A 14,389-nucleotide genomic window follows, 5' to 3' on the forward strand; every position below is an offset into this window, starting at 1 on the left:
GTTTAAGGGAGGTAATACAAATACATTTAGAATACAATTTTGTGTATGTTTGGATTTACCTCCCTTACACTACTTGTAAATTATGTATAAAGAAATTGTCAGGTTTTGGACTATTTGCCCCCAAAAAAGGAGGGAGGGGTCAATAGGCAACCGCATAGTGTATTGTAAAAAAGAAAAAAAAGGGGTGAACTGTTTGAGGGGGGGAGGGGTCGTTTTGCAACAGCATAGTGTATTGCACAAAAGCAAAAAAATATATAAATTCAAATCATATAACCAATTCCAATTTCTTTGACTACAGTAATTCTGTGTCAGAAACCTATTATGTGTCAAATATTTAATTACAATTCAAATTAAGACCTTTATCAAGCACAATTGTGTCCATTTATGCCCCAATGGTTAAATGTGTTCGTATACAGCTGCGCTCAGCAAAGCAAATTATTTTCTTTGTGCTTTAAGACATTGATTTCATATTTAGTATCTTGATTTATCATATCAAGTTCTGATTTAGTTCCCATCTGATAATTTTGTTATGGTCCTAGGACCTGAAAAATTCACTCAAATATTAAGATTTCCACATTTTTTCCCATCATGTATGAAGATATTGATTTAATAATAAGCACATTGTTTTATCACGACAAGTTTCAGACCAAGTTTGAATTTTTGTTTTGTTTCTGATGATTTTGTGCAGAGTTATGTTCCTTGAACTTAGAAAATTCACTAAAATGATGAGTTTTCAACACTTTTGTTGTCATGCTTCAAAATATTGATTTGATATTTGTTATATTATAACTTACACCATGATAAGTTGAAGATCAAGTTATAGTTTTGTTCCAGTACAATTAATCTTTAACTGGAACAGGACTATGTATTGCTGTACAATACAACCTGTAATACAACCTGAATGCTTGTTTTAGATATTTTGAAATTGTATTTGATCTACAATTTTGAAAAACATTTTTGTATTTGATTTGTTTTAGGATGTTCCAGTGATGATTTGCCATTAGTGATTGATTGTATTGATTGTATGATGAACAGACGTAAAAGATTGGTAATATTTTAAGGCTTGAATTTAAATGTATATTATTGTTCATGTAGCAGCTAAAAAAATCATGATTATATCAAACAATTAGCAGCTACACTACCTTAACTTTTACATCTATTGTGGATCCATGTATTATTTTATTGATACCTTTTTTGGATTGATATTTGATTTCATAATTTGCCAAATTCTGGATTAAAGCATAAATAGAAAGTTTCATTTAATTGAACATTTTTAAGTTTATTTTCTGAAATGACAAAAATTGGCATCTCAAGATTAATGATAAATCAACAGTATTTGCTCACAAATCTGACATCGTAGAAGTTCCAACATGATTGGTACCACATGAGGAGCAATATCTGTTTACCTTATAGTGCAACTGAGATCATCCACTTTTGGTGCACATTTTTATTTTCATTTTGTGGACTGTTATTGTCTTTTCTTTCTCTTTGGTGACCGAAAGAAATCTATTAATAGTTATTTCTTCGTGAATTTCTGATGACATTGATTGAGTAGTTATTGAACTTTATACTTTGAAAAAGCAACAGGTGTATCATGTGCTCATGACACAGCTGTTTATTCATGAAGACTTAAGTACAAATTAGAGTTTTGACCAAAGGTCCACTGAACATAGAAAATTATAGTGGCATCCCTATTATATTTTTTTTGGCTGTGAAATTGGTATAGTCCATTAGAAATGAAATGATTTGAAACATTATTAACAATTTATATTATATTTCATTATTATCATTTCTTTCATTATTTAGATTTCACAACAAAGAATTCTGTCTTACACAAAGAGATTAGCAACTCTTTCATTGCAACAGATGCCAAATGGAACCATAGCTTTCCTTGGATTAATACGTAATTTTATGTTGGTAAGATATCTGTATAAAAAACACTATTGTCAAGTCTAGAGGTTAATTATTCAGATAGCATTCACATGCAGACATGGATTTAAGTATAATGTATTTTCTTTTATTTTATGGATTTAAGTATAATGTATATTCCTCTACCACAATGGAGGGGGCATAAATTTTTATGTCCCTCTGTACATAAGTACATCTCAAAATTGGTTTCAGTTCTCTAATTTTCGTTTTTCTCAACCAAATGTTATGAAACTTATAAAGAATGCTTATTACCACAAAAAACAGGTTCTAGTTTGAATTTGGTGGCGTCACTTCTACCATTATAGAGTAATGCCTCTTTACAAATGGAAAAGATGCTGAATTTTTCATTTCCCTTTTCTCATTTAAGTTTGCCTCAAATTAATTTTAAGAATCTTAAAAACAATGCATGCTTATAACCACAAAACTCAGATCAAGAACGAGTTAAGGTGGCATCACTTTTACAGTTCTTGAGTTATGTCCCTTTTTACCATTATTTGCAATAGGGGGCATCATATGTCATTTTTGTCCAATGAACATATTCATTCCCCATTTTTTTTATGCCCCACCTACAATTATAGTAGAGGGGCATGATGTTTTCAGGTCTGTGCGTCTATGTGTTCATTCGTTCATCTGTTCGTCTGTCTGTGCCGCTTCAGGTTAAAGTTTTTTGTCAATGTAGTTTTTGATGAAGTTGAAGTCCAATCAATGTCAAACTTAGTACACATGTTCCCTATGATATGATCTTTTTAATTCTAATGCCAAATTAAAGTTTTTCCCCAAAAATTCATGTTCCACTAAACATAGAAAATGATAGTGCAAGTGGGGCATTCTTGTTTGTATTTATAAAGATATTAATTTAAAGCTGGTGAATAAATTTCATTGCCCTATTCTGTTAAATATATTATTATGTTAAGGTTGTAGAAATTTAATAAATTTTGATTCCAGTGTGACCATCTTGCTTCTAGTTGACCAATTGTTGTAAAATGATGATTTCATGAATTTTTATTTCTGTTAGGCCGTAGTTTTTTTATTTTTAGTTTTACGAACCCTCCTACCCTAATTTTTGCCAAATAGGAAAAAAATGTTGATTTTTATTTTTTTTTCTCCTCCGACCCAGTGTGTTTCATGCAAAAAAAAAAATTTTAGTTCATAACTGCATGAAAGAATCTGAATTTATGCTCTTGGTGATTTAGTAAGTTGTTGCACATTGATTTTCAATTAAAACCATGTCAAGAAAAAAAAAATAGTTGTTAACTTGTTACACTAGTAGAAAATCTCCTGGTGAAATAAAAAAAAAAATTTTGATATTGACGGTTGGTATTAAAAAAAAATCAGCAGCAGCAGTTTTTTTTTTTTTTTTTTTTTTTCGTCCTCCTACCCATTGGTTTTGTCAAAAAATTTCGTAAAACTAAAAATATAATAACTATGGCCTTAGGTTTTGTTAAGAAAGTATGTCATTTTCTTTTTTAGCATTTTAAAATCAATTTTAGAAATTTAGCGCTATACATGTTGTAATATAGTATTTAAACCTAATGACATATGACAAATATCTCAAAATGCTTGTTAATTTTCTTTCATGTCATTATTTTACTTATGTTTAATTTAAGAATGGATTAGAATATACGTTTTTTCTATTGGTGTCTATCCTTTTTCATTCATTGGAATGTAACATGTATTTTGTTAATTTTCGGCCAATGAAAGAATACAATTAGACAGAAAGATTAATTGATATTTTTGTGAATCTTGTAGACATACAAATACTTGGACTTTTTATTTGATAATGACAGCCAAGGAAGTGGTATATACTTACCAGAATTACCAGAACCAGAACACTGTCATGCTCATAATACTATGTTATGGGAACTTTCTTCTTTAAAGGTAAATGTTCATATAGAATTTCAATAGCCAGCTTGTATTCTTTGCTTATCACATTGGACATATGACTTCTAAATAAGGTAATTTTAATTAACTTTGTATTATGACCACTTTCAATGTGCACTTCAATTTAAGAGAGGTAAAAAAAACATATTACTTGATGATCAGGGATGAGGAAGCTGAATGGTGACCCCAAAATATAGCAGTTTTACAATATTGTTAAAATGTAAATTATTTATATTAGTTATTTTTTGGACTGTAGAATGCTTCTGCTACATAGATATGGGCTGTTTTTGACAGTACAATGCACAAATATTGGGTACTAGCACCATTCAGTCATTCTAAATTACTGAAATCTGATATTTGAAAACCCAATTTAAGAACCACACAGGAGTATGATAAATCAAATAGATCAAGTTCCTGTCTTAATATGACATTATATGGATTTGGCTATTATTTTTATGTCCCATTAGGTTATATTCATATGTTTTGGAACTAATAAATACTTGGCTTTCATATGTTTTGCTTTGAGTGATCCTATTGAAGGTTAATTCAGAAAAGTCTTCAGGAGCATTAAAATTTAAAAGTGCTATTTTCAATTTTCCCACTGATTCAAAGAAAACAGTTTAAAAATTAAAAAAATCACTGGTCAGACACGACAAATTTGTTTTTTAGATTCTGTTTTAGTTTCAACATATACTAGAACACACCCGCAAAATTGAGGGCATTCAGAGCGTATTTGAAAGGATGTAAAGTGTTGTAGGAAGAATTATGTAAAAGATTTAATGACTTGAGAATTTCAGGAAAAGTATCAAAAGTCATAGGTACTTGGGGACAGGAAAAATGTTTTTTTAACCCTCCTCCTTTATTTCCAAAATTCCCATTTTTTGTTTTCGATTTATTTCATTATGAAAATACATTTAGTGTACATGTATTATGAACATTCCAGTCAGGAGCCTGTAATTCAGTGGTTTAGTGATATTTGTTTTTCGTTATTTTTTTTACATAAATAAGGCCGTTAGTTTTCTCATTTGAATTGTTTTACATTGTCATTTCGGGGCCTTTTATATCAGACTATGCAGTATCGGCTTTTGCTTATTGTTGAAGGTCGTGAGGTGACCTTTAAATGTTAATTTCGGTGTCATTTTGGTCTCTTGTGGAGAGCTGTCTCATTGGCATTCATACCACATCTTCTTTTTTTGTAAAACATTTAATGACTTGAGAATTTCAGAAAAGGTATCAAAAGTCATAGGGAATTTGGGACAGGATAGTTGTTTTTCCAGCCCGGCTCCTCCTTTTTCCACAAAAAAATCCTTTTTTTTTGGTTTGTTCTCTATTAATTTTAATGACACATGAATAATTTTAGCGCTTATCTGTATACTATGAACATTCATTAAAGGGGGGTCGGGGCAGAGGCGGATTTAGGGGGCCCGCCACCCCCCTTTCTGGAAAATAATTGGTTGCTTATATAGGGAATCACTGAAGCATGACGGGAGCGGGCCCCTCTTAGGCAGTCAACGGGCCCCTGCGTATGAAAATCTCTGGATCCGCCACTGCGGAGGGGCCCTGATCCCAATATCCCAGGCTTAAAAACATGAAATCCCGAGGTTCTGAATTTATTATACAAATTAAATATCTCGACATCCCGAAATTCAAAAAAAGAAATCCCGGATCCCAAAATGGTCAATCCTGAAATTTCTATCTTAAAAACACCCGTTCCAGACGTCCCGAAATGTATTTTCTTTTTACAGTCAATCCTCAGTTTCATAATTGATCCACAGCGGTCATTGATATATTATTCAGACCCTCTCTATCAAATAAACCCTGTGACTGCCATGGATAGTAAACTTGAAAATGATATCAGACAGAAAATACACTTTATTCGTAGTATATGTATTTGTTTCAAAGTAAAAATAAAAACGCAAAACGGAGATCTAATCTGACTTAAATTTCGTCCAATGACGGATATAAGACAGAAAATACACTGTATTCGTAGTATCAATGTATGTTCATAGTATACAAAAAAACGTAAACCGGAAGTCTAATCTGACTTAAATTTTTGCCCAATGACGGAATCATATCCGAACGTCTTTTTTCTCGTTTTTCACCCAAAATAACTCATTCTGAATAACCATATGAATAGATGACAAATGCGATTATGCACTGTACCCATAGGACACAGAGGCATGATGATTAATTTATTGTGAAAAGAAGAGAAGCGACACCCAAAATGAGGTCTTCTCGTTTAATAGTACAGATTTAGCTTGAATAAAGTTATTGAGTTTTTTTTTATTTATAGAGTCATTATCATCCAGCCATAAAGAAATATGCAGTACATTTAGGTAAAATGGCTCCTGTGTCTGGAGAAGGACAGTTACCGTTACAATATAAAAAGTAATTATGACATCTTATTAAAATTAGAACAACACAACATAGAGTTTGTTTCTATGAAATGATTATTTTTTATAGGCAATCAAACTCATCTTTTATACGGCTAATGTTAACTTTTAAAATAAATTTCATTTAACCTCAAGAGAATTAATGGGAAGAAAGTGCCAAAATAGTTTATTTTTTCCATATTATTTCCATTCCTAAGGGCTTTAAATCTCAAGGGAGTAGTTTCCATCTGCCCTGAATTTTCGGGACAATAACTTATGTTTAACTGTATGGATCTCTCTGACATTGTACCACATGGTTCCATATAATGAAGGGAAGGCTTGCTGTCAGTTTGGGGTTAATATTCCTGAATATTTAGGAATAAGGGGCCAAAAAAGGGTCAACAAGAAGCATTTTTCTAGTTTACAGACAATAACTAGTGTTTAAGGTGGTACCTAACACTACAGGGAGATAACTCAGCTAAACGTTTTAATTACGTTGTGTTGTTAAGGTAATATTAAGCTTCTCAATGATCAAAATTAGTGTTTGTTAAACTGCTATATAACCAGTGTAATTTTTCTGATAAATTGGTTGGTTCAATTTTTTTGAAATTTTTATATTTTTGTTAAAGGGTTAAAGTAAATATTTTGTCAAAATTTTATGAAAATTAAACGAGCCAAATTAATTTTAGTCAAGGTGTTGGGTACCACCTTAAGTGTATTGATCTCTCTGAAATTATACAATAAGGTTTTTTATCTATAAAGGAAAGGCTGAAATTGAGTTTTGGGATTCTTGCTCCAAGGAAGGTTTCAATAAGTCAGGGGCCAAAAAAGGGGGTAATGGATCAAATCATTAAGCAATGTTAGGGTAAAAAAAGAGTTTTTTCTGGTTAAAGGACCATTTAGACAATTTAAAAGAAGTGTAAGGGAGGTAATCCAATTCCAATTAAAATTTAAAGAATACTGTTATATATATGTTTGATTACTTGATTACCTCCCTTACACTGCTTGTAAATTATGTTAAAGGGACACTAGCTGCCAAATTCATGTTCACCAATTTGACTCAAATTCTCATATTTTATTTAAAACAATGTAAAATATGTTTCTAAACTATCAAAAGTTAAATTAAACAATTTACAGGACATGGTCTCAATAAGATGTAACATCGTTTCATGTGAAGTTTAGCCAAGACGCCATCTAATTACCTCTAGAGTTGACCTTCTATGAACATAAAAGCGATGTAAACATAAACATTGAAGACCTGTAAGTGACCTTCTGCTGCTGTCTGCTCTATGGTCTGGTTGCTGTCTCTTTGACACATTCCTCATTTACATTCTCAATTTTATAGATTTAAATAGATTAAGCAACTCGTGCAATTGGATTTTTATAGGTTTGTTAAATTTTGTAATATAGAATAAAAATCTATGTTTATGGTCGTTTTTACTTTTAAAAGAATAATTTTGTGTGGATCGAAACAGTTAATCAAATTATTTACCTTTGTTTCACCTTCAATGTTGACATTCTTTTTAATTAAATACCTGTACACTGAAAATGCATGCGTTATTCTATCTCTTTCTATGAGGTTAAATTGGAGTTCACATGAATAAGGAATTATATTGAGGTCAAATTATTCACTTGCAAGTGAATAATTCATTATCAGAGTTTATAAGCTTTATTTGACAAAATTGAACCATTTTAGCTGATAAAAACAAATTATTATTTCACTATTTCACTTTCATTTATGATTGAACAAAAAAATCATCCTTTTGATTCCTTTATATATCTCGTAGCTAGTGCCCCTTTAATAAAGCTGTTCCCTGTGGAGCATCTGGTTTAAGTATAGTATACATTCATATATGTTGCTAGATTCAGTGGAGGAACCAGGACCATTTTTACGGTTATGACGCAAGCAGCATACAATTTAGTTGTACTTGTATCCTATTTATGAGCTTGAACTCCATTGCATTCATTACCATTCCCAATGATCTGTCACTGGACCCCATTAACTTTGCTAGTTATACTGGTACTAGTTATTTTATCTTAATAGACTGCATCTTTCAACATTTTAAGTCAAATGTAGCATGCTCTCTCACAGTAAAATGGATTTATCTAACTAGCATTACATTAATATATTTGATTTAAATTATTCAATTTCAGACCTCCACGTGATTTATATGATGAGTTTTCAACAGAAATAGATGTATTTAATCCACCTGTTGCAGAAAAATCAACTTTTAAACACAAAAGTAAAAAGGTAAATGTTTTAAAATTAAATTTGTGTACTGTTTATTTTTACAGTGATTACTCTCATCCCGAGAAAAGTGTGCTTGTACTTGTAAAAACTGTCTTGCCAAAAATTATCTTCAACTTATATTTTTGTCACATGAAATAAACTGCAGGTATGGTTACGTGTGATTATATATATCTGGACATTTCAGGAAAGAAACTGATTTGTCTGAAATGAAATACCCAACATCTGCAGTCCATAAAAAATCAGTTTGTGTCATTATTCAAAAATGTCATGTTGTGAAAGTAATGAAAGTGAAAGAAGCATGGATTTAGTAACACGATACATTTCTTCCTAGTGGAATATTTTATTTAAATCATATGAAAAGCAATTTAGAGAATTCATAAATTTTGATGTTAATATTGATGAGGTTTCAGAAAAAAAAAATATAATATAATTTGACCTTTTATTTAATTCTACTTTTTATTGTAGATGAAGATGTTCATGCAGGAAGATATAAGTGATATGGTGGTGCAAGTTCTTAGTTCAATACCAGACTGACACTGTAGCAAATAAAAAATACACAACTCTAGTTTTTATGCTGTTTATTTCAAAACCTTTCTTTTCCTGTCAAATGTGTTTTAAGATCTCCGTTTTAGTGTATTATAGGGACATGGCTGTCAATTTCATATTGAACGATTTGATTAACATTCTCATATTAGATTTACAACAAAGTTAAACATTTATATCCAAATTATAGAATGTCTAAAATGAACAATTTATATGACATGGGCTCTATTATATGTAGCTTTGTTTAGTGTGTATTTTAGTCTGGACGCCATTTAATTGGAGAAAAAAAATGTGGTTATTGGTATCAGGTTGTCATCGTTGTCTGAAGACAGTTGGCTTCCAGACAATAACTTTAGTTTAGTTATATAGAAATGCATGACATTTATACACATCAAAAGGAAAGTTTGGATAGATTTTGGGGTTATGGTTCCAATTGACTAAGAATGAGGGGCAAAAAAAGGGGTTCAAATAATATTTTAAACTTTGCTGTTTACAGTTTTTTCTCTTTCTAATATAATATTGGAAATAATAACCAATAATTGCGGAGCCCTGCTGGATATGACTGCAGGGATCCAACCCTGAACAGTTGGGGCAAAAATTGACACAACATTAGCACTTGATACAGGTCTGAATTTGGATTATAATTATTGCGAACCCAATCATACTTTTCCAAAGATTCACCTGATAGTTACCTGTCCATTTAAACTTTTGGCAGTCCTATTGTCTAATTGAATAAATACAATAGCTATTGTTCTCTGTGTAGTTTATTCACTGGGACCTTTAAATTTCTTCTAGGAGAAATCTTTCTCTCATTGATTAATATAACTGACCAAAAAAATACCTTTTTTTTTATTGAAAAAAATCGTTTTATGGATCAGTGTAGTTAAGTTTTTGTGTTATTGTCTGATTTTCTTATACTGTGTATTTAGTCTATGGAATAATTGTAAATTGAACATGTCTAGCTGGCAGTTGTCATCTGACCTTGACCTCATTTTCAAGGTTCTGTGGTCAAAGTTAAGTTTTTGAGTTTTGGTCTTTTTCTCTTATACTTTATGCAATTTGTTTGGAAATATTTTATGATCTATATGTAAGTTGCACATGTTTTATTTGACCTTGACCTCATTTTCACAGTACATTGCTGAGTGTTAAGTTATTGTGCTTTGTTTGTTTTTCTTTAACCATAAGCAATAGGTCAACTATATGTGTTTTAAGGAAGAGTTATTAGCTGTGCATGCCTGCCTGGCATGTTTCATCTGACCTTGACCTTATTTTCATGGTTCATTGCGGGTCAATAAAATTGAGAATGACAATGGAGAATGTGTCAAAGACAACAATCCAACCATAGAACAGGAAACATCAAAAGGTCACCAACAGGTCTTCAATGAAGCGAGAATTTTTAGTTTTCTTGGTTAATATTAAGTTTCTGTGACAGTCGTAATTAAGCTTTATATTTAGGACTATCAACATAATATCAATGATAAGTAAAGAAGGCGAGACATTTCAGTTTGTGCACTCTTGTTTGTAACCTTTACAAAAATCTCTGAAAGTACTGTGACTTTGGCCACAATCATCATAAAGGTATCTAGTTAAAACACATGTCAGATAACCCTGCTTCTAAGCAACATAGCTGTCATTGCTAAAAATAGAACAATGGGGGGGGAAAGCAAGTTTTGTCTATTATTATTTTTGGAACTGTTATAAATAGAGAAAATCTGAAAGGAAAAGAAATGTTCAGAATAATGGGCTCTGCCAATTGTCTAACTATACGTAAATTGAAATGTTAGACAAATTCTTATAGGAGTTATTGTCCATAAAAGACAAATTTTACGACTTTGTTTTTAATTTTTTGCCTTTCAATCATGAAATCAATGATATTTATAGATAAACCTTTTCCTGTTATCACTCTTAATCACAAAAATTATCAGCTAGACCAGATCTATTCTAAAAATCAGTTATACAAGATTGACAAAATAGAGATTTTTGTCATGGTCTATTCTCGTCTACAATGTTGGAGGGTGTCCTTTGTTTGATACACCCATAGACCAAGGTGAGCACAATCCCTCCCATTAGGGGTTTAGTATCATACTATCATGAAATATATGAGAAGAACATAACCCGTGTCATGCCAACAACTGTTTTTTAGAAATAAATGTGTTTAGTTCCGATGCAAAGACACTATCAGTGAATCAATATTAAAGCCAAAATATGCAATCTTTAATGACCTGACAACAGTATCGTAACTATATTCCCATCTAATCAGTCTATTTAAAGGTTTTGTTAGTTTCTGAGGAGAATACTGACATTTTTGTGCATTATAAAGAATATTTCCATAAAAAATTGGATGTGAAATACCTGAACGTATAAGATGTCTGCATGTTGAGTTGTATTTACGAATTATTTCCTTATACCGGTGATAAAATTTAGTAAATGTTTTGACCAGTTTGTGATTTTGAAAACCCTGGTGTAATAATTTTTCTGAAATACATAAAGTTCTCTCGCTAAAATCTAATACGTTGTTACATACACGAGCGAATCGTACAAGTTGAGATATATAAACACCATAAGATGGTGACAAGGGAACGTCACCATCTAAAAATGGATAATTAACAATAGGGAATAAAATCATCTCTTTTATCATAAATTTTTGTATTAAGCTTCCCGTTTATGATATAGATATCAAGATCGAGGAAAGGGCAGTGATCATTATTATCATTAGCTTTATTCAAAGTAAGTTCTACAGGATAAATTTCTTTAGTATACATACTGAAGTCGTCATTATTGAGAGCCAATATATCATCCAAATATCTAAAAGTATTGTTAAATTTTTGTATCAAATGTTGTTTTGATGGGTCTTTGCTAATTTTAGTCATAAATTGCAACTCATAACAATACAAAAACAGGTCCGCAATAAGTGGTGCACAGTTAGTCCCCATTGGAATTCCAATAACTTGACGATATACGGAATCTCCAAAGCGAACAAAAATGTTGTCAAGTAAAAATTCAAGCGCATAAATAGTATCAAAGCATGTCCAATTGACATAGTTCTTTTGTTTATTGCTACTAAAAAATGATCTAAAAGAGTTTGAACATATGTACTCGCATTCCGACTTTTTGAATGCCAAGTTAATTAGGGATGTGATTTTTTTCTTAATAAAAATATGAGGCAAAGTGGTATATAGGGCAGAAAATCAAAACTTTGAACAGATTCAAAATCACCAATATATGCATGCAATTTATCAAGTACTTCCAACGAGTTTTTGACACTCCAAAAGTAATTAATTCCACTATTTTCAAAGGCCTTACTTGAACAATTTATTATCAGTTTTTTTATTGTACCAATTGTACTAGTAAGTAAAACAGACTATTTAGTAGTTGAACAATGGCTAGAAGATGAAATAAATCTATATTTGTAAGATTTTTTGTGCAGCTTCGGAAGCCAGTACATAGTTGGGACTTTCATTGTGTTTGGTTCTGCTTGTAAATATAACAAATGAGAGGGAGTTAAGTATTATCAAAATATCCAGGAATTTGGTCTTTAACAGAATGGTCGTGAAAAAATACCGGCAATATTTACAAAATCAAAACCTTTAATTGACATACTTTATTTTAATAAAATGTTTTTTATGATCTTCAGGGCGATCAATTTTTGGAAACAGCCTAGAATAACAATATGCCATTATAATTTGGACAATTTCATACTTAGGAATGTAATATGAAATTGTGTTACAATCCTCTAAAATTTTATTTAATTTATTTATAGGTAAAGAACAAAGCTTGGTTAACAGACAATGTCTGCCGTTGGTTTTTTTTTAAATAGAAATTAGGTCCGAAATATTTGTATGGTTGGTCCGAAATTTTCTTTGATTGCGATTTTTTCTGCGTCCATGAGAACGATTTTTACGAACAGTTTTAGAAACTATATCCAAAATGTTAACAGAATCGGTTCTTGATATATTGCCAATTCCCATGATATTATCATTAAGACCGAGAGGGTAGACTGTCTGTAACTTTTTGATCCAATTTAATTCAATTATTTTTCGTGATCGTACAAACTTTGAATGAGATTCACCAGGCTGCTTATTAACTACTTCTAAAGGTTGAACTGTTAAATATTTAATAGGATGACTGTGCTTCTTAAGATGTTGATAAATGATACTTTTGAATTTATTGGGTCTTTTAAAACGATACAGGTGTTCTTGCGTGCGTTTAGATAAATATCGTCCAGTTTCACCTACGTACTGAATATCGCATCCCGGTTTGTTTCATGTGAGTAAATAAATAATACTGTTTGTTTTTCAAATAATATCAGTTTCAAAATTTAGAGAAAATGTGCGACCATTAAATATGAACCTTATTGTATTGTTGGTGGAAAGACGGGGACACGTAAGTCATTTTTTGGCATGACACTTATCGATAGAAGGGTAACCACGATTTTTATTGTTAAAAACGTTAGCGATGGTAGTATTTTTAGATAAGCGATTTTGAAGATTGAGACGTGTAGATACCCTTTGAACGAGTTTAGTGTTTAATATTTTTCCATTTCTAAGCTTAATATTTGTTTTTTGGTATGTAGATTTATTACAAAGGAGCAAAGACTGGCGTCCAGAATATGAACCATCACACAGTAGATTGAATTGTGTAAAAATGAGAAAACTGTTCGGCTCAAGACGTCAAATGCTTATTGTCATAAGTTACCCGACAAATTTAATAAAAGATAGGGTATATCAAGGTAGCGACTGACGTAATTCATTTAACGATTCAAAAGTACATGAAACGGAACTAAAACTGTAGAAGATGTGTGTTATACGTCAATAAGACAGCAATCAAACGACAAAAACACATAATAGATATAAGAAGATGTGGTATGAGTGCCCATGACACAACTCTTCATCCAAGTCATACATTTTTAATCATACGGTCTTCAACACGGAACCCCTTGGCTCACACCGAACAGCAAGCTATAAAGGGCACCCAAAAATGTTACTAGTGTAAAACCGTTCAAACGGGAAAACCAACGGTCTAATTTATATAAAAAACGAGAAACGAGAAACACTTATGAACCACATAAGCATATCTAGAGAGCCACATATAGTGTTCAACAATAGACAGGTGTCTAAAACTAAATCGTTATATTGGTTCAAAAGCTCACTTAGAGCTTATGTTGTAGTGTTACTATCCTGCAAAATTAACAGAACTCTTATTTGATGTGATTTGATCGTCTCGAATGCATGTAAAAGAGAGGCGAAAGATACCAGAGGGACATTTTGGTCTGGTCAAATCCAAATAAATTTGGCATATTGGTGCTTCTCGGAAAATCACAAGGTGTAAGGCCAAAGACTGGCTGATTTAGCGTGGCTTGTTGCTTTGTAAATCATCCTCCTCCTCCTTAACATCATCCTCATTCCGGGGCATT

At 31.5% G+C, this 14,389-nt stretch overlaps 1 protein-coding gene across 1 annotated transcript in view; it reads left to right on the top strand.

Moving 5' to 3' along the window:
- Positions 1-8,998, top strand: part of LOC134715410 (nucleolar complex protein 3 homolog) — a 34,366-nt gene extending 25,368 nt beyond the window's left edge. The window contains exons 16-21 of the mRNA XM_063577570.1: positions 978-1,048; positions 1,807-1,917; positions 3,679-3,807; positions 6,104-6,198; positions 8,337-8,433; positions 8,899-8,998. Of these exons, the coding sequence (XP_063433640.1) occupies positions 978-1,048; positions 1,807-1,917; positions 3,679-3,807; positions 6,104-6,198; positions 8,337-8,433; positions 8,899-8,967 (572 nt within the window). The 3' untranslated portion in view covers positions 8,968-8,998. The remainder of the gene's footprint in view (positions 1-977; positions 1,049-1,806; positions 1,918-3,678; positions 3,808-6,103; positions 6,199-8,336; positions 8,434-8,898) is intronic.
- Positions 8,999-14,389: the final 5,391 nt, after the last annotated feature.

The sequence above is a fragment of the Mytilus trossulus genome, chromosome 4, assembly GCF_036588685.1.
Source record: "Mytilus trossulus isolate FHL-02 chromosome 4, PNRI_Mtr1.1.1.hap1, whole genome shotgun sequence".
Classification (NCBI taxonomy): Eukaryota; Metazoa; Mollusca; class Bivalvia; order Mytilida; family Mytilidae; genus Mytilus; species Mytilus trossulus.